This window comes from Pelmatolapia mariae, linkage group LG15, assembly GCF_036321145.2.
Source record: "Pelmatolapia mariae isolate MD_Pm_ZW linkage group LG15, Pm_UMD_F_2, whole genome shotgun sequence".
Classification (NCBI taxonomy): domain Eukaryota; kingdom Metazoa; phylum Chordata; class Actinopteri; order Cichliformes; family Cichlidae; genus Pelmatolapia; species Pelmatolapia mariae.
The window spans coordinates 26,811,230-26,837,079 of record NC_086240.1 but is presented as its reverse complement, the minus strand read 5'-3'; the positions used below and the strand labels follow the sequence as shown (position 1 = coordinate 26,837,079).

The 25,850-nt window shown below is 43.7% G+C and overlaps 2 protein-coding genes across 4 annotated transcripts in view; both read right to left on the bottom strand.

Annotated features, from left to right (window-relative positions):
• Window positions 1–14,150, bottom strand: part of pex7 (peroxisomal biogenesis factor 7) — a 60,491-nt gene extending 46,341 nt beyond the window's left edge. For 2 of the 3 annotated variants that reach the window (XM_063495455.1, XM_063495457.1), the window contains exons 1-6: window positions 14,018–14,136; window positions 13,330–13,463; window positions 12,922–12,979; window positions 11,998–12,148; window positions 11,841–11,918; window positions 11,656–11,764 (exon numbers count right to left, since the gene is read on the bottom strand). In XM_063495455.1, coding sequence (XP_063351525.1) covers window positions 11,656–11,764; window positions 11,841–11,918; window positions 11,998–12,148; window positions 12,922–12,979; window positions 13,330–13,444 — 511 coding nt within the window. In that variant the 5' untranslated portion in view covers window positions 13,445–13,463; window positions 14,018–14,136. Of the gene's footprint in view, window positions 1–11,655; window positions 11,765–11,840; window positions 11,919–11,997; window positions 12,149–12,921; window positions 12,980–13,329; window positions 13,464–14,017 lie in introns of all 3 variants that reach the window. The other variant, XM_063495456.1, reaches the window with a different exon arrangement.
• A 792-nt stretch (window positions 14,151–14,942) lies between these two features.
• Window positions 14,943–19,071, bottom strand: LOC134643277 (uncharacterized). The gene is made up of 3 exons (XM_063495563.1): window positions 18,882–19,071; window positions 17,322–17,597; window positions 14,943–17,163 (listed from the first exon to the last, which is right to left on the bottom strand). Exons 1-3 carry the CDS (start codon window positions 19,009–19,011, stop codon window positions 16,490–16,492), a joined length of 1,080 nt encoding a protein of 359 aa, XP_063351633.1. The 5' UTR covers window positions 19,012–19,071; the 3' UTR covers window positions 14,943–16,489.
• Between the last annotated feature and the right edge of the window lie 6,779 nt (window positions 19,072–25,850).

Sequence of the window (25,850 nt, the reverse complement as noted above, 5' to 3'; positions counted from 1 at the left end):
AGCTTATCTGCAGCACCACGACCACTGGTTCAAACGAGCACGCGTGCAGTTTCATCGCATCTTTGATCAGAGCGAGCTGGCAGAGCAGCAATCAAGCAGAGGAATTACACGCAGACGAACAGCTTCTTTATATTCTACTTTTCGTCACAGCTGTGCTCGTGTGCAGGAGACAACGAAGAGAGGTGGCTGGTAGATGAATGTAAAGCCTTCAACATACACAAATAAATGTGGGCTTCGCTGACTAACAAATCCAAGTATCTCAGCAGCTTTGTCTCCAGTAAAAACCATGAAATGCAATCAGCTCATTAAAATGAAGGATGCTGCACAGAGTTCAACAAGTTTGTGGAATGAGTCCATAAAATCTACCATACCTGCTTTTAATTTGGTGAGGAACACTCGCAGGGTTGTGCACCATGACTTCCTTCCCCAGGTCAGACTGTTAGCACAGAGTCTACTTTAACATCCTGAAGCATCTGAAGGACATGACCCAGAGCATGCACTGAAAACAGGATTTTCTCTCCTTTCTGGTAACGATGGGTCCGTGTAGCTGCTCCCTGGATGCACATCCAGTTTAAAAGTGGCAGAGATGTGAGCGCGAGCACTCAGTGCTGAGATGAACCTTTAAAACTTTAATGCAATGACCAGGAAATAAACTGAAGGAAGAATTGCCTTGATTGGTAAGTTGTTATCAACCATTGGTTACTTTATCTCTGAGATAATTATCCATTTGCACACTGATTTGCAATTTCATTCATTTAAAAAAAAAAAAAAAAAAAACTTAATTGTTCATATTCTAGGATCACTGGTTCGATACACTGGAGTAGATCAAGCGTGCACCAGCAGGTTAAATCCAGTTTCTATTTTTATGGGCTGAACTTTTTGATCGCACCTGTAATTTTACAGGCTTTCTGTCAAAATGATGGACAGAACGTGAGTGATCATTGTTTATTTAACCTCAGTCGTTCTGGGCCTTTTTTTAAATACAGGAAACAGGAATGACACGTGTAGGTGGAGTCTGAGTTAAACACAGTTCATTGAAAGGTCAGAGTTTAACTGCTGATTACTGAAGCTTTGATTCACTGAGAGCTCAGAGCGACTAACCAGCACTGCAGACACCAGAGGAGACCTGGAGGCAGTAGCGGTTTTTGATACGGGCGACACGGGCGGTTGCCCGGGGCGGCATCGTGGTGGGGGGCGGCATCACGGCAAAAAAAAAAAAAGAAAAAAAAAAAAGGTTGCTCGTACTCATGCTGCCCCGACGTCATGCCAGCGCATATTTGGAATGTCACAGGCACCGATCGGTTTTCTATTGCCCACTTGCTGGGAGTAAGGGCGCCCTCCGTTTGCGAGGTGCGCCTGCTGCTTGCGGCACAGGGAGGAGAGGGCGGGTCGGCGGGGAATTCTCTGGCTGGCTGGAGCAGCGTCTAATAACCAATTCGCAAAATAAAACAAAATAAAAACAAACCAACAAACACGAAAACACCAGACATTATGATACAGACTTATAATTTGCACCGATGTTTTTTTCGAAATTCTATACGCGAAAAGTGAGCGCGAGAGCCCTCGGTGCACCTGCTCGCTGCTGAAGTCAAAGTAAACTTTATTGTCATCTCCGCTTTATACAGTACTGTATATAGAGAGACGACGAGTCTCCAGTTACAGCAGTGCAAGTAAACAAACAATATATATAAGAAGAGTAAGAAAATAAATATACACTTTAGGACCAGGGGTAAAGGGATCAATAACAATTTAAAATTTATAATTTACAGTTTGATGATTTAAAGTCTCACACACATAACCCGTCGAAAGGGGAGGGGGCCGGCTGCTTCCAAATAGAGCACAGTTCATTCATAATGTTGTAAATCCAAGCCCATTATGTATTCATGATTTGAATCCTGGGTTGTGTGAAAACCCAGAAATAAACCCTAGACAAAGCGAATCTGTGAACTAAGGTGTAGGTCTATTAGGTTATGTTGTGGTGATCCTCGAGTTGGGGGATGGGTGCTCATACTGGAGTGCAAAATTAAAACCAATGGAAGATGGACAAGAAAAGCTCAAAGCCATCAGGAGCTCAGTTTAGAAAAAAGAGAAAAGAAGAGGAGGAGAAACGAGCAAAAGATACAGGTAAGCAGATGTGTCACTGGATAATGGCAGGTCATCCTGAAACAATCATAATCATAATCAGAATACTTTATTAATCCCTAAGGAAATTGTGGGTTACAGTTGGTCCAAGAAGAAATTGTAAAAATAGTAACAGTAACAGACTAAACTCCAAACAATACATTATGTTACAGATTTTAATATTAATTAGTCATTGTCAATTGTTGATTAGTCCTGTTCTCATTGTATGATGAATTATGATGGCTGTTTGCATACTATGCATACTCTCTCTCTCTTCATATGTGTGTGTGTGTGTGTGTTTCTCTGGTGAAATTCAGTATGGTTCCGACAACAGTTTTATGTTAATGTACAATCCTTAATATGTTTTGTGTGTGTGTGTGTGTGTGTGTGTGTGTGTGTGTGTGTGTGTCGGGGGGGGTGCCAGAGGGAGTGTTCGCCCAGGGCGCCAAACAGGCTAGGACCGCCACTGCCTGGAGGGCAGACCAAAGCCTAACAAACAGACACAGACCCTCATCTGATTCTCAGGCTGGAGGTGGGGATCTTTGTCTGCCACTGAATCGAGCTAAGCGGAAAGAGAAACGAGAGGACTGAGGAGGAGGCAAGGAACAAAAGAGAAGGCAAGGGAGAGAAGCAGTGAGGAGCATGGAAACCCAGATAAGCTTATCGGAATGAGACGCCATCTGCACCACGCCTTCCCCGTATCTCTGCTTCTCCCGGTTTCTCACTTCCTTTCTCTTCAAAGTCATGAGTGGCTGTAGCCTCTCAAGCTAACGCTAAGTCAGAGGGGAAGCCGTAAGATAGAGATAAGGTGGCAAATCTCCAGCATACACTAATCATAGGTAGCTGTGCTTGAAAACTCATCCATCCATCCATCCATTCCTCTCAGTTATTATCCAAGTCATAAGTCATAACAGAAAATACAAAAATATGAATTTTGATTTATACCCTAATAACAAGTAATAATAACTATATTATAATAATAATGATAATAATAATAATAATAATAATGCACAGAGAGCATGATCCAAGGCGACCTGTTGTAGGGTAGCTTTGCATCATTCACAGGTCAAAATAATCCATATGGATCTCATACTGCCTTTCCTCAGTTCATCCTCTGTCTCAAATAAGTGATATTAGCTCCTCCCCCCTTTAAGGCAGCCGTCTTCTGATTGGTTATCCCAGCAAACAGCAGGTTGGATGGTCTCAATGTTGAGTTTAAAGTCATTTTAAAAACAACAGCAGAGCTTCTGACTGACAGGTCACTGATCTATGAGCATCCAGCACTCCACCAGTGATTCCCCATGAAGGCACGGTGCTGACATCCACCAGTCTGTTTAAACACTTTGGAGCATGAGCAGAGTCTTCTCTGGCTTCAACATGAGCACCATTAAAATATTTCGCCAACACCGATCTTCAACACTGTAAAGTCTCAAATAATGAAAAAAACTACAGTATTTTTTTGACTTCAGCATTAAACAAAAAACTCCAAACTGGCGCTCAGCCTCTGTGTGTGTACAGGCCAGCTCCACAGAGACAGCTGACGTCACAGGAACACAGGTACACTAGTAAAAGGTCAGATCACCCACTGAGAAACACCACTGGGACCCACTTCAGCCCTCCTCCACCAGCCTGACAATTATACCATCACACACCATCATTAAATTGTGTTGAGCTCTAAAATCCAGAGTGGCATCACATTTTTCAAAATGATTCAAACCTTTTCTCTTCAGATGTTTCTGAGATGCCTGAAACTCTCAGACAAACACTGTTCAGTTACAAACATGAAAAAAAAAGAATAATCTGTCCTCTGCTCTCATCATAAATATGACCATGAGCAGACGTCTGGGTTTCCAACCTCGGTAACGCCTCGTCTCTTTTCTCACCTGAGTAAACCCAAATAGAGAGAGGACACACTGAGCATGTGCGACAGGAACTCTTCACAGCTTACTGACTCAGAATAAAACGATGCTGTTATCACAACGAGCGCTCCTCTCTCGCCATTGATCGCTGCCATCGTCTCATTACAGCTGTGACCAGGCCTGCAGCAGCGCTCTCTGAAGCGAGACGCAACACCTCCATCGACACCAGCCGGTGTGTGTGTGTGTGTGTGTGTGTGTGTCTGTTATCACAGCTCATAATCCCTAATGTAGGTTTGCAGATACAGAGAACGAGTGTGGCCAAAGTTTCCCTGAGGCCAGGACCTACCAAACACCGCTCAGCGCGCACGTGTGTATGTGTGTGTGCGCGTGCAGCAGAAAGCCTGCTGTATCTGGTGGACACCTGCTATCAGTTATTTAAACAGACACTACCTGCTCACAAAGTCCAACACACACACATACACTGAGCAGTATGAAACCGTGTATGTGTGTGTGTGTGTGTGTGTGTTTCAGCGTCCTGCATCAAATATCATTTGGCTGGAGAACAAAACACGAGAGCACAGCAGTGAGGCTGTGAGGAGTGATGGAGAACACCGAGGCTCAGCAGCACATCAGTGATTACAAATGAATCTCACTGAAATTGACCATAAACTCTCATAAATCTGTTATTGGGAGGCAGATATTAAAATGTGGATAAAAAATAATGTGTGTAAAGATTTATTTGAAGCAGAAGCAGCTTTAACGCTTTAAAGCGGGGGTGAGGAACTCCAGGCCTCAAGGACCAGTGTCCTGCAGGTTTTTGATATCACCCTGGGTCAAAGCACATGAATCAAATGATCAGTTCATTACCAGGTCTCTGGAGAACTTCAAGATATGTTGAGGAGGTGATTTATAATAAAACCTACAGGACACCAGCCCTTGAGGCCTGGAGTTTAAACACCTTCATCTCTCACCGGCCGCTTTGAATAACCTTTATTCCAACATGGGCGTGTGACAGAACTTAAAATGTGATGTCAGATTTGATATTTGATTCCTAAACTGCGGTGAGCTTGCAGGTTTTATTAGAGCTTCCATTCTGACTCCTTTTCATGCTCCAACCTCTGCTAAGAGTGTGCTGAGAGTACAGGCATGATCAGAACCTTCTGAGAAGACGTCTCCCCCACCCCCCAAAAAAATGATGATTTCCACTTCACGATCATCTTTTCGGGCACCTCTGGACAGCTTTTAGCTCGGCTGTTTTACTTGTGCCTCTACAAAGGATGCTGGATCTCCTCCAGTGTGTAAACACGATGATCCCTCAGCTGGACTTTTATTTTTAGGAAGTGTGCAACATGGATGCATGACAAAAACTCCCCTCTGAGGGTTCACATCATACACAGTCTTACCTTTAAGGGCTCACACTGTTCAGGTAACATGCTGCCATGGCCCAGGAGGGCCCATGAGTCTTAACAGCCTTGCTGTTTTTGGTCTGTGATGCCTGTGCATGTCAGATGTCTCTTTATTAATCTACTGTAGCTATTAGAGTCTTCTGGCCTGTTTTATGATCAGCGAGTTGTGCAAATTCTGCAGCAGCACAGTGCTCAAGAGCCCCCACAGGGACCCCGCCAGGCTCACGGTGATGCCAACACTATTTGGGGGAAATAACGGTTGTATAGACCGCACCCATCCAGCATCAATCATCGCCCATCTCCTGTGGACCACCATCCTCCAGAAGCCCTTGACAGCAACCTAAACTTTGACATTTCTAATTTAAATGAATATTCAGAATGTCGTCTCATCACTCAAATTTTACATAACTACATAACCAAGCTTATAACTGCAGCAAAGCTCTGCTCATTATTTCCTCATTAAACCCACAACTGACCGCCCACCTCACATCCTGATCGCAGAAGCAAGCTGTGACCAAGCCTATAAGTTAAAGAAAAGAAAAAAGGACGAGCAGAACGCCGAGAAACCTGGATCGAGCGTGAGTGCGCCGGCTGGAAGCAGGTGCAGGAGCACACAGAGATAAACGCAGAGGCTAATTTGATGCCGAGTTTTATCACTCCTGCTGCAGGTCAGAAAGCAGAGCACAGCAGAACTTCACCTCCGGCTGCTGCCTTAAACAAACTGGCAACTGGACGCATTGAATAAAGCTTTAACACAAGCTGCTCTCCTCTTGCTTTCAGGCCACTTTTAGGTTTGGCTTCACATTTCTCTGCCAGTTTTTGTGCATGCGTGCAACACATCCAACACAATTAGCTTTAAAAAGCCTAAAAAAAGCACTGAAGTTCAACATGTTTCATTAAAATACTTGCTTCGGTTCTGGGAGGCAGAGCTGCACACACAAAAGTACAGACAAGGTGTTTAGCATTTAGAGCTTCATGAGACCCTGAGGCCAAAATAAATACTGCACTGGCTCCTTTACTGTAGCCTGCTGTGTGCTGATAGCACAGCTCAGTAATGCTGCAGATTTTCAGCGTGGGTTTCACAGGCAAGTCTCAATGTGAATGGAGTCCATGCACCTTGCTCAGAGTCCTGACATCAGCAGGTGACCTCCGGCTCAAAGGTAAAGACAAAAGGCATCGCCCACCAAGGAAGCACAGTGGCGCCTTCACAGCTGTTTCTACCATAGGGGGTACGGCTGCACGTGAACGAGTCTCCTCGGGTTCAGCTCTGTGGTTGAGCCGGTATCGTCGGCTTTGTCTTTTTAGCGGCAGACGCGCGGCTGAGAGGTCCTGGCGCCGATGTGCTCGGATCACATTTTCAAAGAGCCTGAGCGTCCTCATTTAAATCTCTGAGCTTAACTCTTGGTGAGAGGACACCACTCAGCACCGCAGAGGAGGACCGATAAGACAAGCACTTTACATTCTCATCCCTGTGCCGTAGAAAGTGTGTTTCCTCTTCCAGCTCCAGCAGCTTGAATCCACAGTGCTGCTGCAGGGATTACAGACTGTTTCCTATAGCAGGAGCTGGAACGTTTTAGGGAGCTATGTTATGACCCCCTGTAGGAGTCAGTGATGGCTGGTTCTTTGCTGTTTTTGAATAACCGTTTGTATCTATAAGGATTCAAACGGTTCTTTAAAGATTAGTTTTTGACTGTGAGGGTCAGCTAAACATGCTTCAGAAACCAGAAGAGTTACTCCAAAAGTCAAAGACGTATAAAGAGAATGTTCGGAAAAACCACAGCCGAGTGTTTGGACTACAGAAAAATGGAAACCCTCCAACTTCATGGCATCACCCCTTAAAGAGTTACTTCAGGATAAAAATCTACCAAAACTGTGAGGGAACTTTTGAGGAATCAGACGATATAAAAGAAAACTGTGGAGGAGATCATCCTGACAAGGGGAATCATTTGTGTTTTGTTTGCTGTCATGTTACAGCTCTGTGTGTTGGTCTTTATAGAGCAGAGCTGCTGCACTGCTGAATCTCACAGAGATCTTAATAACCTGAACCTATTAGAAGTGAGAGCAAAATAAAGCTGCTCTCTCACATATCAACACCAATAACGGAAAATCTGTCACACATGCAAACCATCTGTTGTCTAATGGACGTCTTGTAGGTAAAAGCCGAGGCTTTTATGTGTTTTAGGACCACATTAAGAGAAACACTGTGTGTTTTTACTAAGTGTGAGCGTGCGGCGAGTTGACTGGCAGAATATCAAATGCAGCGTGTTCGGTTGAGCTGATGTACGAGACCAACATGGAGTTGAACCGCTGTAAGCGGCGGACACGGACACTCCGAAGGTTTCATTATGGAGACGTGCTCTCAGTAAAGCATCTAGCTGCAGAGCTGTTATTAAAGCCGGTTAGTGTAACTCAGGACTGCAAGACACTGTCCTGGGTAGTTTGAAGCCGTAACCTGATATTTTACAGACCAGAAAATTTAATGAGTTCACCGAGTTGAGAAACAGGTCAATAAAAAAAGCAGAGAGATCAAAAATCAAATCAAATGAAAACAAGTATGAAGCATCAACCACAACAACAAACCCCAGAATTACAGCCTCCAAGTTCATCTGTGGCACCGGTCATCATATGGTGCCAACAACAAGGAGCCATTAATCACACATCTGTCACAGGGATCACTGACACATACTCAGAACTCAGATCTGAACACAAACACGATATTTTACTTGTTTTAATTCAGCACAGCCATCATGAACAATAAATTCTCAGAAATCTGTTCAAAAAACAAATGAAAAACATCCAGAACTTCCTTAAAAATCACATCTGCGGACTGCTGGTGCATACATGAGTCCATTGCAGCACACTTCTAATAACTGAACCCAACCTGAACAGAACTTATATAGCACACAAACACAGGATTCAACAGTTAGGACCCTCACGGATTGTCCCAGCTGTGTGTTCTATATACACTCAATCAAAAATAAAGACTCATTTAAGGTCAAATGGTTGGACCTGGACTACCCCGTGAGCAGCAGGGGGTTAACATCTTCCTGCTTTGAGAATCTCAGAGACCTCCGCTCGCTCACAAACCAATTAACCCAAACTCATCGGCCGAGTTGCGTGACAGACAGCACCTCCCAAACCGAGCTCGAGCTGAAGGCAGCTGCTGCAGATTGGATGATGCATTGCTGCCCCTGTATGAAGTTTAAACACGCTCCCAGGAGATCATCCAAATGCTCCCTCCAGCTACAAACTCACTCACATCACTGTGTGGATGAAAACTTCCTCGACAGACACACAAGAAAGCAACTTCTCGGACTTTTACATGCTTCTCGGGTCTTACTGACCACTCTTCATCCACACTTGAGGCCAGTTAGCCTAAAGTGCACATCTGCTGGAGGACACATGAAAGCTCCACACAGTCTCCACCCAACCAGGAACCAACTCTTTAAGCCCTGCACCGCAGCACCTTCGACTTATCCCTCAAAGATGATGCCTTTGATTTATCCTTGTAAATCAAAGCAGGAAGTTTCAAGCAGGAAACTTCCTGCTTAAGTTTCCTGCTTGAAACTTAAGCAGGAAGTTAAGTTTCAAGCTGTTGCAGAGTCTCTGAGAATCTGTCAAGTCCTGCTCTGACAGCGGATGGCGATGTCTCCAGCACGACCCAATGAGACATGCAGCAGTCTGACGTCACTGTGGAGCGCACCGCTACAGCAGAAGCAGCAAACAGAGCCAGGAGGACTGCTTTAAAGATCCCACCACTCAACAATCAAGCACAACGACAGAGAAAAATCACTGTGACAGAGGTTTGGAGGAGATCCCCAAAGCAGTCAACCTATTACCACAGTCTCCTTCATTATGGGAGAAAACCCCAAAAATGCTTCACTGCTTGATTAGCCACACAAGTGCTACAGGAAACAGGAAGTGCATCGTGCAGAAAATCTAAAAACACCTGCAACCTCAATCTTGGACGGCAGACTCGTGCACCCAGCGATGACATCACAGTGACAGAGACACGCCTCCTGCTACAAACTACACCCCTGTGTCTGCATCAGCACCAAAGCAGGTTTAAATCAGAATCATCAGAATCAGAATACTAACTCTAAGGAAATTATATGGGTTACAGTTGCTCCAAGACAGCAACAATAACAGACTAAACTAATTAAATAATACAATATGTTACAGAATTAGCACTAATATGCAAATCACTCAATTATAAATATCAAGAATATTACATTAAATATTACATTATTAAAGCACAGTTCTTTCCACGTCATGTTTAAATTACAGATTTACATTCGTAACTATGAATTTCTACTAAGACTAAAACCTTCAGTAGCATACTTACTAGTGATGGGATTTCCGGCTCTTTTTAGAGAACCGGCTCTTTCGGCTCGGCTCACTAAAAAGAGCCGGCTCTTTCGGCTCCGATCCGGCTCTTCAGGTTGTTTTGTTGCTTTAATTAATTTATTATTACAATAAGATAAAATTATGCACAAAAGGAATTTATATTTATTTATATTTAGAATATATTTATATATAAACATATACAGTGGCCCCTAGAGACACGTACAAACTCCAAAAAGCACATACAAACTCTAAAACACATTTCTAGCGTTAACTGAACTTCCAAAACAGAGCTACCTAGATCACTTAAATTACACAATTGAAAGCATATGTGTATTGTTTGTGTATTTATACACAAGCACTCATATATATTCAAATAATTTTTAAAAAAAAGTTAATTTACCTCTTACTACCACACACCGGTCGTTGGTACTTCCTGGCTTGTGTAGCCTCTAGGTAACAAAAGCTCAACACTGCGCCTAGCATTCTGGAGCACTTTTGTTGTCTTTTGTACATGTTTTGGAATTTTTACGTGCTTCTGAGGCTACGTACACAGGTATTTTTGAAAACAGAGATTTTCCGTTTTCGTTTTAAAAAATAATCCCGTCCACATGTAAATGCAGAAATGAAGGAAAACGCTGCTAGGAGCATGCCAAAGCAACAGGTGCCGATATATTCCTAAACGTGTAGAAATGTTGGCCAATCAGAAGTCTAGAAGCCTCGGTGGGAAATAGTAAACAAAGATGGGGCATAGAAGCAGAACTGAGTCGTATATGTGGAGGGACAGTAACTGTGTGTGTATATGTAAGCATTTAAACACTACACGTCAAAAAAGGCGCACATCTTTGACGCTGCGTTTTCTCCGTTTTCCTCATCCACACATAAATGCAAAAACGGAGTTTTCGAAAATAGACATTTTTAGAAATCTCAGTTTTCAAAAATACCTGGGTACGTGTGGATGCAGCCTGAGTTTTTATGTGTTTTGGAGTTTTTACGTGCTTCTGAGTTTTTACGTGTTTTGGAGTATGTACTTGCTGCTTTGTCTCTAGGGGCCACCGTAAATATACTTTTATTTAGTCACTCCACATAAAATGTAATAAATAAATCATATAATACAAAAACCAACTAGTCACTATTCAACTTTTAACTATTTAAATTTTCAGCTTTTCCTTTTAAACAAATTTAAAATGAAACAACACAAAACACTGCAAACCACAACACAATTAAATATAAATTAAGATATGAAAAAGAAGATGCATATTCTCTGTCATATGGGCCTGCATGAATAAACTTTCTGAATCCTTTATCATCTGCAACTGAAAATAGTTGTGGATGATTACTATACCTTTCTAATGTGACGTTGTTGTCCCTGGCTCTCTTTCTCTGTCTCTCCCTCCCGCTCTGTTCCTCTGCTACTGCGGCTGTAACTACCGCCCCTCCCCCCTCTGCCCAGCGCAAAGCACAAGGCTCGCGTGCGGAGTGAAGCGGAAAAAAAGTGCGAGAGAGAGGGTGAGAGAAAGAAAAAAAAAAACCTAGGGCTCGCGTCGTTCACTTCAAAGAGTCGGCTCTAAGAGCCATTTCGTTCGCGAACGACCCATCACTAATACTTACTACCATCATGCAGACTCACCTCACTTCCTACACTGCACACGATGAGGAAAACCTCCAACAAACAACACGAGTGATTACCACGAAAACCTCCAGAGCTCAGGTGCACTCGTGCTCGCAGACAGACACCGAGAAAAAGCTTCATGACATCAAACATTTCCTCCTTTGTAGCTTTAAATCCAAAGTGAAGCTGAATCTGAGCGGTCTGAAGCAAAGTTCAAAAAATGTTCAGGCCTGCTTCCAAAAACCATCACAACAACGCCATCTAATGGTGAAAGCAGCCACTTTAAACCCCTCCAACAGGCCAGACGACTTACCTGAGGCAGACGCAAAGCATCCTGGGATGTGAGGCGACCAAATGGTGCTGTAGATGACCCCTTCATGACCTCTGAGGGTGGTCAGCGATGGACTGAGAGCAGGGTCCCACTGACGGAGATAAAACTAACATGAAGAAGACAGAACGCAGACGGAGGGGGGAAGAAAGGAGAAACTTTCATCTTACCACTTTCACCGTTTGATCCCACGATCCAGAAACTATCAGGCTTTCTCCTCGAGTCTGACTCCAGTCCACAGCGTACACCTGCACACACGTCACAGTCAGAATACCTGTATGTGTGTGTGTGTGTGTGTGTGTGTGTGTGTACGCATGTGTGCGTTACCTCCTGTGTGTGTTCTTTGGCCACCCTCAGTGGAGCACTGTGATTGGCTGTATCCCACAGCTGGAGGCTGCCATCGCCGCCGCCTGCCACCAACACATGCTCATTAGCCTCACTCCATGCCACGTCGAACAGGCCGTCACCCCACTCCCAGCTGAGACACACACACGGGGACGACATAAAAAACTTAATCTTTGACGCTAGACTGAATTCTTGTTCCCTTTATTCAAATTTAAAGGTTTATTTCAGGGATTTTTAATGGTGTTGTGAAGCAGTCGCCTCCAGCACAGAGCTATGCAGCTTCCGACCGAACAAGCAGAAAAGTAAACTTCCTGAAAACAGCTAGACTATTCTCATTCCTTTTCATTTTGCCACAGAGTTCTCTACATCAGCCCGAAGTCTTTTCTTCTGAAACGGTGACTTTAACTGATAGAACAGAAGGAGACAAACATGATTTTTGTATCCATCATCACTGACGCCTCACAGGACGACCAGCGATGCAGGTTTTGTTTTTGCCCCCTCTCTGTGTTTCAGTCTTTCCCAGATGTGGAGTCAACAACCCCAGACATGGCACACTTCACACAAAGATTTCATATCTACTGAATAATCACACATACGTCATCATTCAGAATGCAGATGAGGAAGAATGTGACTCCTACTGATTTGTATATATCATCTGCATTTTTATTATTTAATGAGTTTTTAGGCCATGTCGCTCTCTCAGTGGAAGTCCTGGTAAAATTAAGGTAAAGTCACATAAAACCAGAGGTTTCTATCTGGTTTCCTCGCAGTCTGATAATAATCTGATCTGTGCTGAAATTAGATGAAAACGAGCCCTAAACCTCCTGCAACTTCTTATAATCATCATCTGTAAGCATAAAGGACGAAAACAGATGTAAGAGAGAGAGAGGTGAGGAAACATGTTACCTTCTCACTAAGGTGAGCCCGGTCTCGGTCTGATCCAGGACCAGCAGTGTGCCGCAGCCTGTACACACACAGACAGAGTGGATGGGAATGAGAAAGCCGTCCGACTCTTTAAAAACAGCTGAAACGCACAGATCTGTGTTTCAGTGTGAAAACCGCGTGATGCTCGTCGTCATCGGGGTCTGGTCAGCTCGCTGAGGTAGACGTCCAGAAACAAACAGCACGTATTATTTTATTTCATATTATTTATACGGATCAAAAGTCAGGAAACAGAAGTGATGAAGAGCCACAAACGTCCGCACGAGGCTCCAGCAGTGAGCCGAAACCAGGGGTTTTTCTTCACCCTGTGTAATTCATTCTTTATCACATTCAGGTGTGTTCTCCAAACTGTGACCGCTGAACTTTACTGACCTGCTATCCCGTAGTACTGTGAGGCAGCACAGGCCACTCTGCTGGGGATATACGGAGACACTTCCACTGCGTAACCATGACGGGCCGGACTGCGAAACACCTTCACCGTCATCATCGTCACATACAAAGAAACCCTGATGGACAGAAAGGTTTAAAAAGTCTGGAAAGATGACACCGACTATTTACTACAGCATGTACTGTTACTTTGAAGCTTTTTTATGACTCTCAGGCGAAATATTTTAGAAAATATGACAAATAATGTGCACAAAACTTGTAAGAGCCCAAATTTTCTAACAAACATTCAGTGTATTTACATTCACAGTGGGGCGGGGGGTCGGTTTTCTAACCACGTTTTTCACACACGTATTAATGTTTGTCTCGTTCGTCCTCCAGCAGGTGCGATAGGGTCTTAATTAAAACTTAATACTCGGGGATTCAGGTTAACGTGGTCCACGTTTGCGCTCTGAACCGGCCTGTTGTGTTTTTACAAATAATCCGTGGGGTTCAGAGATGTGAAGCTCTGAGTTTGTTCATCTGTTCACACGTAAGAAGTCCGCAGGACTAAAGTAACGTTTTATGACTCAGACCGTGTCCGATCAGCACCTGCTCTCGTGTGGTCTGCAGGTGACAGAGTGACTTCACGGACCCTGATCACGTTTAAATTGAAAATGGCTGTCACGTGACTCACAGAAACCAGGTCGTCTCGTGGGATCGAGAGAAAAAAAGCTTCAAAACTTCAGAGACCCACAGAAGAAGCTCCCGCTGCTCCTGCTGCTCCTGCTGCTGCTCTTCTCACTCCACTCACTGCTCCTCCACTTCCGTGTTTTGATCAGCTGACTCCGGATTGAACGTGCTTATACTTGTAGTTGTACAGTTCGCCGCCAGGTGGAGACATTTCTTTACCTTAAAACCAACAAGTGCGCTTATTACAAATGATAATTCTTTAAAAACACGACATTCAGGTAAATGAAGCTAGACAGGTAATGTTACTTACATTTGTAAAAATTAATTTTCATTTTTAAATTTAAGAAAAGCTTTATAAATAACTGGAAAACTTCATATTTTATTATAATTTCTATTAAATGACATTTTTGGATTATTTTCTTACGAGATGGAGCATCTGCACGTTCACGGAAGGAGTAATGGTCACAGTGCTTTTGTGCTTCGTGCAGTTAAAATATTAGTTTTCATTTCCTCAGAAATGACCAAAGATTATTTTTATTTTTAAAACAGCAATTTTCTGGAAAGTGACTTCAAACTGTGTTCAGAGTCTGTGCGCGTTCAGTAATCCACGTTATTCCACAGAACAGAAAATGATAGTTTGTATATGTAAGAAAACATCCTTGCAGCGGCAGTTTCCTGCTGAAACGGTGTCACAGCACAAGGATGAAAACTTCAAATTAAGGTAAATATTCACAGCAGCACACTAAGAGCTCTTTTCAGTCAGTAATCAGGTTTTAATCGGCTCCTCCTGAAGCTCACTTTATGAGTGGTGCAATAATATTTGCAGCAGTCTGCTCAGATGTTTGCATATGAAGTTCACTCTAAGCATCACTCAGCTGTGAGCATTCACTTTGAAATAAAAACACAAATGACTGCAAGAAGAGGGTTTTTTTTATTTTAAACAAAAAACAAAAACAGCACAAACAAAGAAAAATAAAATCAGCTGCAGGATTCTGAAACATAAAAAAATGTTCCAACTCAGGACTGAATAACATGGGAGAGTAGTGAACACAAACCAGAGTGTAAGGAATCCTTCGCTGAAGCGTTCAATGCTATGTGGGAAAAATCACGCTCTTATGATTGTTTAGAAATACAGACAGAAACTTTTCTGTAATACAAAATGTGCTTTTCTGCATCACACATGGAGCATTCAGCTCAGAACACATAACCAAAGACGCTGTGGCCTCACACTCTCACAGCCAGGAGGAAGCTTTGATTGCAACCACAGCTCCATAAATACTGCGTCACCATGGAAACCAGGAGAAAGCTGCAACTGGTTACCGGTAACAGGTACAAATATTATTTACAATTTCATTGATCATCACTGAATTCCTGATTCAGAGGAGAGGTCAACATCAGTAAAGCAAAGATCACACTTTGGTCTCAGTGTGACCGGCCTTTCAAAATAAAAGTACATAAAATACATTGAGTGGTGTTAACAGTCTGAGATGATCTCAGAGGAACGTGAACCAACACGTCTCTGTTTGAGCTTCGCTTCATTCAAAAGTCATAAAAGATCCTTGTTCACGTCAGGTAAAGAAGTATTTTGGTCAGGGACAGAGAAGAGGAGGAAAAGTGTGTCTGCACTGCTGGAGTGCACCACCCGCCCTGACGTAGCGTGTGACACTTTTGGACCACAAACTTAACAACACAGTAATTAATTTGCTACGCATGATACAAGCTGCTCCCGTTCATGTCTGTGTGTGTGTGTGTGTAACAGCGTGCTGTACAGTAGTGAAGTATTAAAGTGTGTGCTCTGAATGCTTTAGTGAGTATGAACGCCGACGGTGCTCGATCACAGACTCATCTTAGCTCTGTGATCAACTGACAGCTGGACAAACGCAGACCGTCAGAGAACAGGCGTCTGCTTACTGTCCTCGGCTGAGCTGTTTGACCGTCTGAGAAAGACGACAGAATAAATACTCTGTATTCAGATGTAGGCTTCATCTACAAAGGTTCAAATTTTAGACACTTTAGCATCAAATCACCACTTTGACAGTTACAAGCCGATGAAGCTGTTTTACATCTGCAGACGGCCATCTTGCAGGAATAAAGTCGGTCATGAAAAACTGTTTCTGGACAGATTCTTGTGAGAAATCTAAACTTTAGAAAGTCTCCTGCTGCTGAACACGGATGTGCACGTGCACAGAGTCCTCTGTGCAGAAGTTTAAGTTCCCATTAAGTAATCAGACATCAACACTGAAGCGTGGCGTTAACCCTGCAGTGACCCCGATGTGCCCGAAGTCCTGCTTTGTGCAGACATCAGTTTAGTCATCGATGAAAACAGAAACCCAGGATCTGGAGTCATCGGTCAGGGACAGACCATCAAATCTGGAGCTACCTGAATCACCTGTAAGAAGAGTCGGCACGTGTGGAGTCTGCAGGGAGGATTCAGTCCTTCCCCTTTGAATGAGCTTCCATCAAAACGTTCGTGGGCTCACTGGAACTTTGTGGCGCCAAACTCGGCCTCGTGCAGAAACTGCTGCATCTTGGTTCGGACCCATGACTGTTTCTCTGCTGTCAGCCTCCTCATAGCCGGAGCCAGGCTCAGCAGGAACAGCGTCACGTCGTCCCTCTGCTCCATGTCACGCTCCCTCTGCGCATCCCTGGCTTCCGTCTTCCTCAGGAATTCCTCCAGCAGGCCGTCGACGTTCTTCCTCTTTGGTCGGAGCGGCCTGGGAGAAGCGGGGCGGCACTCTTCCTCCACCTCCTCCTCATCGTCCGTTTGGACGAGCAGCTCGTCCACGTCGCCTTCCGGCTCCTCTGTCTTCAGCTGGTTCAGCCGCGTCACGGTCCAGGACAGCGGCGGGCTGCGATGATGACTCTGCGGATCCTGCTGCAGAAGAGGGGTCTGTGAGGAAGAGTGTGATGAAGCTAAGGTCGTAGCAAGAGATGTCACCGAGTGCATCATCATCTCAAACAGCTCCTTCATGTTGGCGTGCTGCTGCGTCTGCAGGCCATCGTTAGTGGCTGTGGCGCCTGAGTTCACCTCAACCTTCGCTTCTTTGGGCCTGGACGGGTCCAAGCCGACGGAGGGCGGCCGCTTCCTCTGCGGGAACTCTGAGGATGAGGACGAGGATGTCGTCGTGGTCGCGTCAGCTACGGCGAACCCTGAAAACAGACAAAACAATCAGAACTAAATCGATGTCGAATCACGAGAAAATATTAAACCAAAAGCCATCAGAGATCCGGGTGCTCGGACTGCACATGGAAAAGCTGATGAGGAACTACTGCAGGCTGGCCAATCAGAAGGAAGCGTCGGTACGAACCGTAGCTCTCGTCGTCGTCGCTCCGCGTCTCCGTGGTCGTACTGCAGCCGACCATTTCGGCCACCTGGACCTGAGAGGGCTGTGGGTCCAGGGCCCAGCCATTGGTGCCGGCTGCCCGGGCATCGATGAACGGATTAAGGAACGACAGGATAGACGAGTATCTCCATGGCCGGTAGTTAAAGAGCCCGATGCCGCTCTCGCGCCGCTCCTTCTCACGCTGCCTCTCCCTCCTGTGCTGGTCTCTCAGCGTCTTCCACTTCCTTCTGCACTCCGACTCTAATGTGGAAAACCACAAGTTTGCTTTAATTAAACCATAAAACCATCAAATTCAACAGTAAAGCCATCCTGCTGTGTCCACAACCAGAGACACACACAGAGTCACATTAAATGCTTTATTTTCACCTGCATACAAAAACTAAAACTAATCTTTGCTCTAATTCAGTTTATTCTGCAAAAGCTAAAATAAACTCCCAAACAACCGAACTATTTTTGTTTGCTTGGTCATATTTCACAGCAAACTTGTGTTTGGACAATATTCAACATTTGAAGCAATTTGACTGAAAATAACAAACAGTATTACTCACATGTGAAAATACTCACGGCTCCAAACTCCGGTGTGACTTTTAGCCAAATATGAATTTCAATCATAATTTTTGCTTCCAACAGTTATTTTAAAAAAAGATTAAAAATAATACAAACAATTAACTAAATAGTATTAATTAAAAGGACAAAAAAAAGGCAATAATAAAATAACAACCAATTTTTTTAAAAAAATGCAGAATCGAGATAAATTATAAACATTCAAACTATTTTTTGGGATATTTTTTACAATTTACATTATGTTTCCTTCCATACATTTATGATTAAACATTTTAGGCTGTTTGTTTAAAAAAATCCAAATAATAAAAATTTCGTTGAATTTTATTTTAAAGGCTTTTAAATATCATAATTTAAAAAGTCAGTCATTTCTATCACGTTATTATTAATTTTTAATGTTAAAACATATAAACCCATAAATAACAAAAGCGTATTAACAGCTCCTTTATTCTGTATTTTATTTTATTTTATTTTCCTTTCTTTTCTTCAGCGAACCATAATTTACTGTATTTGAAAAAATGTAAGTTCAGTTAACAAAGACTGTCTACATGAGTAAAACCTTAAATACTTATTTTACAAACACACATACATATTTGGTCGTCATCACCTTTTTTTCCCAGTTCTGATTACTAGAAAAATCCACTAAGACCAGTTAATTCCCAGTAATTACAATATATGAGCAAAAACCGCTGATTAAAGTTGTCGTAGATTTTCTTACAGTGTTATAAAACTTTCATAAATCTGTGCTGATTATTCTGAAGAGGAACCATTGTGCTGGAGCCGAGAGGCGACGAGCGTCGGAACATAATAAGGGTCGGACCGTATTTGTTTTGAACTTTTCTCTTTGATGAAAATCTGAATGTTTGACATGTTTTGAAAGTTTTCCGTCTCGCCCACATCGAAAGTGCTCCCGTGTGAGAGCTGAAGTTCGCGCCGGGGTCTCGGTGCTGTTCTGAAACTCACCGGGGACTCCGACGATCTCCGCCACCTGCCGCCACGCGTCGCTCCGCATGTTCAGGTCCCGATAGGTCGGGGAGTTCATGTCGTAGAGACTCGGGAAGCCAGAGACCGCCATGATCAGCTTGTATTCCATTCTCCTGTGTTTAAAACTCTGGCGGAGCGGAGCCGGACTGGAAAGAAAAATAAAAGAACAAATGGGGGAAAACACTACTTCCGTTTCCGGTGCGTCACAGCTCATTTGTATAAAAAGTGACCAGATTTCAGTCCTTTGTTCACTCCATCAAAGAAAATCACAATAAACAGGATAAATAATTTGTATTTGTTTGTTTGTTTACTGACATACTTCTTTGGCCAGCCTGCCCTCGAGTATGTGTCACACACCTGTTTACAGCCAGCATGGCGCCTGATGTGAAATCACTGAAAGAAAAGAAAACCTACAGCGTCCTCGTTAGGAGCCATTTGGCTCACAAATGGGACAACGACCTAAAAAATCTGTGGTTGCCCGGTGACGGCACGGTGAGTTTTTTCTCATTTGGGGACCGATTGGAATTAGTTGCAGCGACCAGCTCGTTACGTTGCTGGATGGGAGGCAACCTGTCTCCACACAGTTGCAGGTTGATTGGCAAAGGTTTGCAAATAATCATTACCACTTACAAACGCAGACAGAATGGGGGAAAGCAGTACACAGTGCAGCACATCAGACAAGCGCAGCTCATCTGCAACTTATCTCTCTAAAGTAGGGGACTCCACTCAACTGGTTGCCAATGGTCACATTATAGTTAGAGTCCTGTATCAAAGGAGGCTGCCGAGCATCAGTGTTTTTTGTGGAGAAATTTCAGTTTCAGGTCTATGAGTTTCTGGCTGGACTCTGAATGAAAGTGGTTAATGTGAATATCTGTGTATGTAGACAGCAACAGATAATCAGGTATATAACCTGAGATGATTAGTTAACAGGTGATTTTCAGGCAGTCGCCACAAAACACAAAAGTGCCATCTTTAGTCAGGTCTACACACCACTGAGCAGTTCTCTGTGTGAGAAAGAAAACATATATTTCATCTGCACATACATAATCATATACATGACATGACAGTCTCTGTTTTCTGTCTATGTATCTTCATAATTTTAACTTACAGTCGTGATTTTTCTGGACTTAAAGGAAGAGAGAGTCACACGTTTGGCTGCTGATCAGCAACAGTTCCACTGTGACGTCAAGTCAGTGTTAATAATGAGAAACAAAGCCTTCAGTCCTCAAGCTACAGTACACGGAGTCAACATCACAGCTTCGCCTTTCAGAGTCTATCTAGCTTGACGTGTCCTCCTTTGGTTTCTTCGGTGAGCTGCTGAAGAGAAATCATGTTAAACTTGAATTTTTTTACTACTTTCAAAGATAACCCTGAAGCATCATGTGAACTGGAAAGTAAATGTCATTTGTACAATAAAGCTGTGTGACTGCACTTGCATGTGAGTGCTGCTGCTCAGGGAATAAAACATGAAAGAGTCCTTTGAAGACGCAGCAGATACAGAGAGGCAGGGTGTGTCTATATCTCTGTATAGAGGCATATATCTCTGTAGTTACATGTAAGGCTTTGACTGACAACCTGACGGCTTTTGTTCTTGTGTTGTTTGCATGAGTCGTGGCGTACGTTTAAATGAGTCTCCCGCTCACACAGTCGGCCACAGAGCTGCGAGAAGCAGCAGGACGCAAAGGCGAGCTCTGAGTCCTCCTGCAGCTCGACCCCAAGCAGGAGATCTGCCGTCTGTTTCCTGTTAGATGATTTTGTTCCTTTGACCACCACAGAAAGCGTCATCATCACTGCAGTTAGACCGACATGTGCCTCCAGGAGGCACCATCCCTCCCAAATTGAAGCCCTGTACTCTTCAAGACCCAAACATCAGAGTTTAATGAAGCATCACATGTTCTTTGTGACGCAAAGTTAACATAAAACATGTTTGGCCTCTTATACAGTCCAGCAGAATAATGTTTTCTTATTCTAACACTGCGACAGAGGCGACTCACAGCTATTGGTCCGATGGATCATTGTAGAAAGTTTCATTTAAAATAAAGAATATTGTGTTTTGTTCTTATGCTTTGCAGAATGTCCACATGAACACAACAACTCAAAGGTTTCATTACAAAGAGGAAAGTACTTTATGAGTGTGCAGGCTGGTTTTCTGGTGAGAAACCGGCTGCACGTTAAACCTGAGAGCTCAGAGACTCGCGCTGTGCTGCAGTCACGTTCAGCTCTCCACACCGGCGGCTGACGCCTCTGAGCACTGGCTGATCTCATAGCTCTGCTGGTTTGTGGATTCAAACATCACAGTGATGATACAGAGTGTTTTCTTTTGAAGCGTCCTCATGAAAAATAGACCCACGTCCCTTTATACTGTCCGTCTTCAGGATGAACTCTTTTTTTTTCTCTCATGTTGTTCTGTTTTGTTTGGACAGAGCAAAGCCAGGAGGCCAAAATTTACTAAGAGTAGATTCATTAATTAATATTTATAAGTAAATGAAATTCTGATAAAGTTCTAATTGAGCTGTGTTATGATTTTGCAACGGGCGAGATTTGGTCTGTGTGCCTTGATTTAGAGAAGACCTGCATACAACATTGGATAAGATGCTACACTATTACATCGACACTGTTAGCTCCTTATCCACTAGGATGTCCTCCAGCCCTCCATGAAGTGAACAACACACCTGCCATGTGCAGGGAAACTCAGCCAGATGTGGGTCATAATAGGGCCAAACACATGTGGCCCTCAGAACATTTTACAGGGGCCATAAATGAGCTGTAAATACCAAAAGCAGCCCAGTTAGACCCAGATTTTTCTGCAATCTGGAGACTATTGTGATCTCATGAACAGTAAGTTCACAGATGGTTAAATTCTGTGTTAATTATGATAAATCACAGAAACAGGACAAAGCAGGCTGCAGACCACCCGTGACCCCAGAAGTCAGTGATTTTCCCAGCTGGTAATCGACTTTTAAGCTGCTTTTATGTGAGCGACCGTATGAACATGATCAGGCCAAAATCTAATTTTTATATTTAAAGGTCAGCAGCGTGTTCCCTCACAGTGGACGATAGCTGCAGTGTTCTGCATGTGTGTTTTGTTTCCTATGAGAAGCTTGCACGCTGCACCCACAGAAAAGCATAAAATAACCTACTGAAGTTATGCTCGGGTTACAGACAGCGTAGCGCACACAGTGAGCTGGGGAAATCCCTATCAGTTTCTCAGACTATTAAATAAAGCAGCAGGGGTCAAAGGTCACCAAGGACTAAAAATAGACCCAGAGGTCACAGAGGCAAACTGGGTAGCAGCAGGAAATCCCGAAAACACGGACAAACACAGGGATGTAGAGTCAGCAATGACAAGCTGAGCTGAGATCGGTGAGCAGAGGTGCAGCGAGCAGGCAGCAGAGCAGGCGTGAGAGGCCAAGATTCATTTTAAGCCATTAAAATAAGAAATATGATTCCTCAGTGAGAAGTTATTTAGAATTAAATAAAGAAGTTGAAATAAAAATAGAACCAGAACCTTTAAAAACTCGTGTGTGTGTGTGCGCGACATGTCTGTGCGATATGAGCAACCCAGGATGTTGGCAGTGTCCTGGGAGTAAGGTGATGAGGGGGAGCAGACGCACACACCTGTATGTAACGCAGCCCCAGACAAGGCTGAGAAATGGGTCACCTTTTGCCAGAAGAGATGTGATTACACACACCAACACACACACACACACACAGTATGTGTAGTTTTTTTTAAAGGGATACTTCCTTTAGAAGACAAAATACTGCATATTTACAACATTTGAGGAAAAGTCCACACTCTGCAGTAACACGCCCTGTGACTCACATGCATGCTGTTGTTGTGTGTGAATCAGCTGTGTGATTTACAGAGAACGTGGATGCAGCTATGAGGAAAGAGTGACAGAGTTACAGGGGTAAAGGTTAAGAGACCGGTGACCTGTTTATTCCAACCATTGCATCAGGTTGGAGCAGAGAGTCGAAGCGGATGCTGGAGCCGGTTCGTGTCCCATAGAATTGAAAGTGAAGACAGTTGAATGAAAACAGGATGACACAGAGACACCTGAAACATCTGATGGACTCTGAACTCTGAGTTTTAACAACTTGATCGATGACGTTTCAAAGAACAGCAGGAGAAAGTTGATCCTCCAGGCGGGACATTTTCCACTGAGGTTTATCTACATTACAGCGAGTCTTTGACCCACTGAGACGTGAACATGTTGTGCTGTACAACTACAGAAAGCAACAATTAAAACTGTGTTGTAACTACTGGTGATTACCCGTATATGTAAATAAAAACTAAATACATTATATTTATGAAATTACTCAATTAATTCTAATAGTAAAAAAGTCTAATAAAAGCTATCATGACATAACACAAAAAAAATCACATATTTCACTATTAATATCCTGTAAAAGTGTTACTACGTAGTGATACATCCAATATACTGTAAACTGTTGTTAGCTTAAACACTGATGTATATAATGTACAAGTTTCATCAGCTTATGACTGCTGATTGAACTTGAGTGTTGATGTTATGAGCACAGGTGTGACAGTGGGTAACGGCAAAAAATCTAAAAACCTCCTACAAATTCTGGAATTCTTAGAATGATGAGGACTATTATTGAGTCTTCAGATGCAATAATATCACGTAAGCTGATCTTTGCTGATTGGCTGGTTCTTCACCCTCACAGTGAGTCACGGGGAGGCCAAATCTGGGGTCTATTTAAGTTACTAAATATGGTTCCTAACCCAGAAATTCCAGAGGAGACTGAAGAGGTGAGAAAGGAAAGTGTTAAAATGTACTTTAAGGTTAATTAAAGTGATTAAAGTGGCAATGAAAGACAAGTCGACACACTCACACACTCGCAGTGCTGACTGGACACACACTCACGCACGCAGTCAGGTGTCCACATGACTGTCCCACAGAGATTAAAAGCAGGGAACGTGAGGAACGCCGGGAATGTGGCAGGTGACAGTCTACAGTGGATAAGTCAGCCTATGTGCGTGTGTGTGTGACAAACATTGAACAGAAACATCCTGAAACATCCACAGACTGTATATCAAAGATGGATGCAGCGTGTGACTCCTTCGTCGGTAAACCAATCAGAAGTCGAGCCTCTCTGCGTGTATTTAAAGCACTTTGGAACTCTGAGCCTGAGAATCTGACTTCAGGGACTGAAAAAAACAATTAATGTCGAGCCGCTCGCTGCCTGAGTCAACAAACACACCAACGGCAGCACATGAACACAAACACACTCCAGACGCCGTGCACCACTTCCTCGCTTTCGGCCTCTCCAGCATCCTCGCAGCGCCCTCGGTCCCGGCTTCTCGGCCTCTCGCTCTCTGATTAATTACCAATAAATCACCAACAGTCACGACACGACGGGCAGTCTTTCTTTCTACGAGTCCTTCACTCTCTTCCTCCTTTTCTCCGACTTCCCTCCTTCTTCTGTGGCATTTCAGATGACCCTCCTCCTCCTCCTCCTGCTCTCATTGTTCTGGACTAAACTGGAGGATTGCTCACTCACTGGCGCTCAACTTGTTTTTCTCCAAATTTTATTAATCCAGGGCACCGACGGCCTTCTTGTCTTTGCAGTCATGCTGCCTGACACGGCTCAGGGTTTAGCCCTCAGCTACAACACAGGAAAATACCAGCACAAATAAATAAAGGTGCAGTAAAGGTAAATAATGGGAACCGTCCCCCTGGGTGGGATTGGGCAGTTATTCCGAGAAACAATGAAAACCTGCGAGCCCATAAATGTTTTTAAATGAGCAGTTTTCCTGGAGAAAAGCGCCTTATCATCTGTTTGTCCATGTGACCTCTGCTAAAGAATTCCATACTGAACTCTAGTGACTGTCCTCTTCCTACTCCTTTAGTTTGGGGTGTCGGTTATGATATGGGTGCTGTTACTTTCAGTGGGTCACAGAGTCAAGCTCAGTCACAGTCACAGCAAATCATGTGATCATGTGGTCACAGCTGACCCCCTTCTGTACAGTTCCAAACAGCAACTCTAATTTCAAGTGTAAAATGTTAGCTTCATACAGCTAATACATGTAGCTGTATGCAAGCTGCTTTGCAACCCACTCCACTCCAGCTCCTCCTTTTAATGCAGGCTCTGACTCAGTTGCTGGTGCCTCTCAGGGGGTGTTGTTTCTGTTTTACCCACCACTAATTTTTATGTGCGCACATGGACTAACAGGGAGGTGCTGCCATCGTGCCAAATAAAAATGGCTGCAGACGGAAACGTTGGTCTTTTGTACGATAATGTCGCTGCTGGAAAGTTGCTGGTATTTGTTCAGTCTTATGCAAACAACCGAGGAACTTTTGGAGGTTTCTATCTGAAGCTGGTGATTTTATTTGCAACCAAAATGTTTGCATGAGTGACAAAACAGGGGCAACTTCAGTTTTTTCTTCTTCTTTGACTTTTCAAACTAGCTTTCAATAAGCCAAGCATGGTGACAAAGGATGATCAATAAAAGTCAAAATCATTCTTGAATAACGGCACAAACATTTTAATATCAGAGTATCTAAAGTATTGCACAAAGGCTGTAAACCATTAGTCATGACAGCCTTGTGGGCTTTCCTCTCATGCCCATCTTTAGATTCATGAAGTCAGAGTGAAGTTTAACACAACACCTCATCACACCGTGTGTGCGGTGATCCAGGTGAGGACGAGTGTGTGTTCACTTCAGCAGTGTGTGACTCTGTTCTGCTGGTTTTCCCCTTCAGTCACCACAGAGGCCTGAGAGGAAGGGTGTGTGTGTGCGTGCTCTTTGTAAATGCATCTTAAAAATGCGTGAGCGTGTTTGTGTGTGTGTGTGCGGCGGGGTGTAGCAGTGTCTGCAGACTGTCGAGGATGTGTGTGAGTGTGTGTGTGATGGTGGGAAACACGGGAGTGCTTTCTTATCTTGATGGTGTTTAACAAGGGTGGAGGGGTTAAAGCGTATCG

Excerpts from the sequence above, each read along its gene's own strand:
- LOC134643277 (XM_063495563.1), bottom strand. The coding sequence starts at position 19,011 with ATGGAATACAAGCTGATCATGGCGGTCTCTGGCTTCCCGAGTCTCTAC. Across the intron at positions 17,598-18,881 it reads GGAGATCGTCGGAGTCCCCG|AGTCGGAGTGCAGAAGGAAG; the intron begins GTGAGTTTCAGA and ends TTTCCACATTAG. Across the intron at positions 17,164-17,321 it reads CGACGACGACGAGAGCTACG|GGTTCGCCGTAGCTGACGCG; the intron begins GTTCGTACCGAC and ends GTCTGTTTTCAG.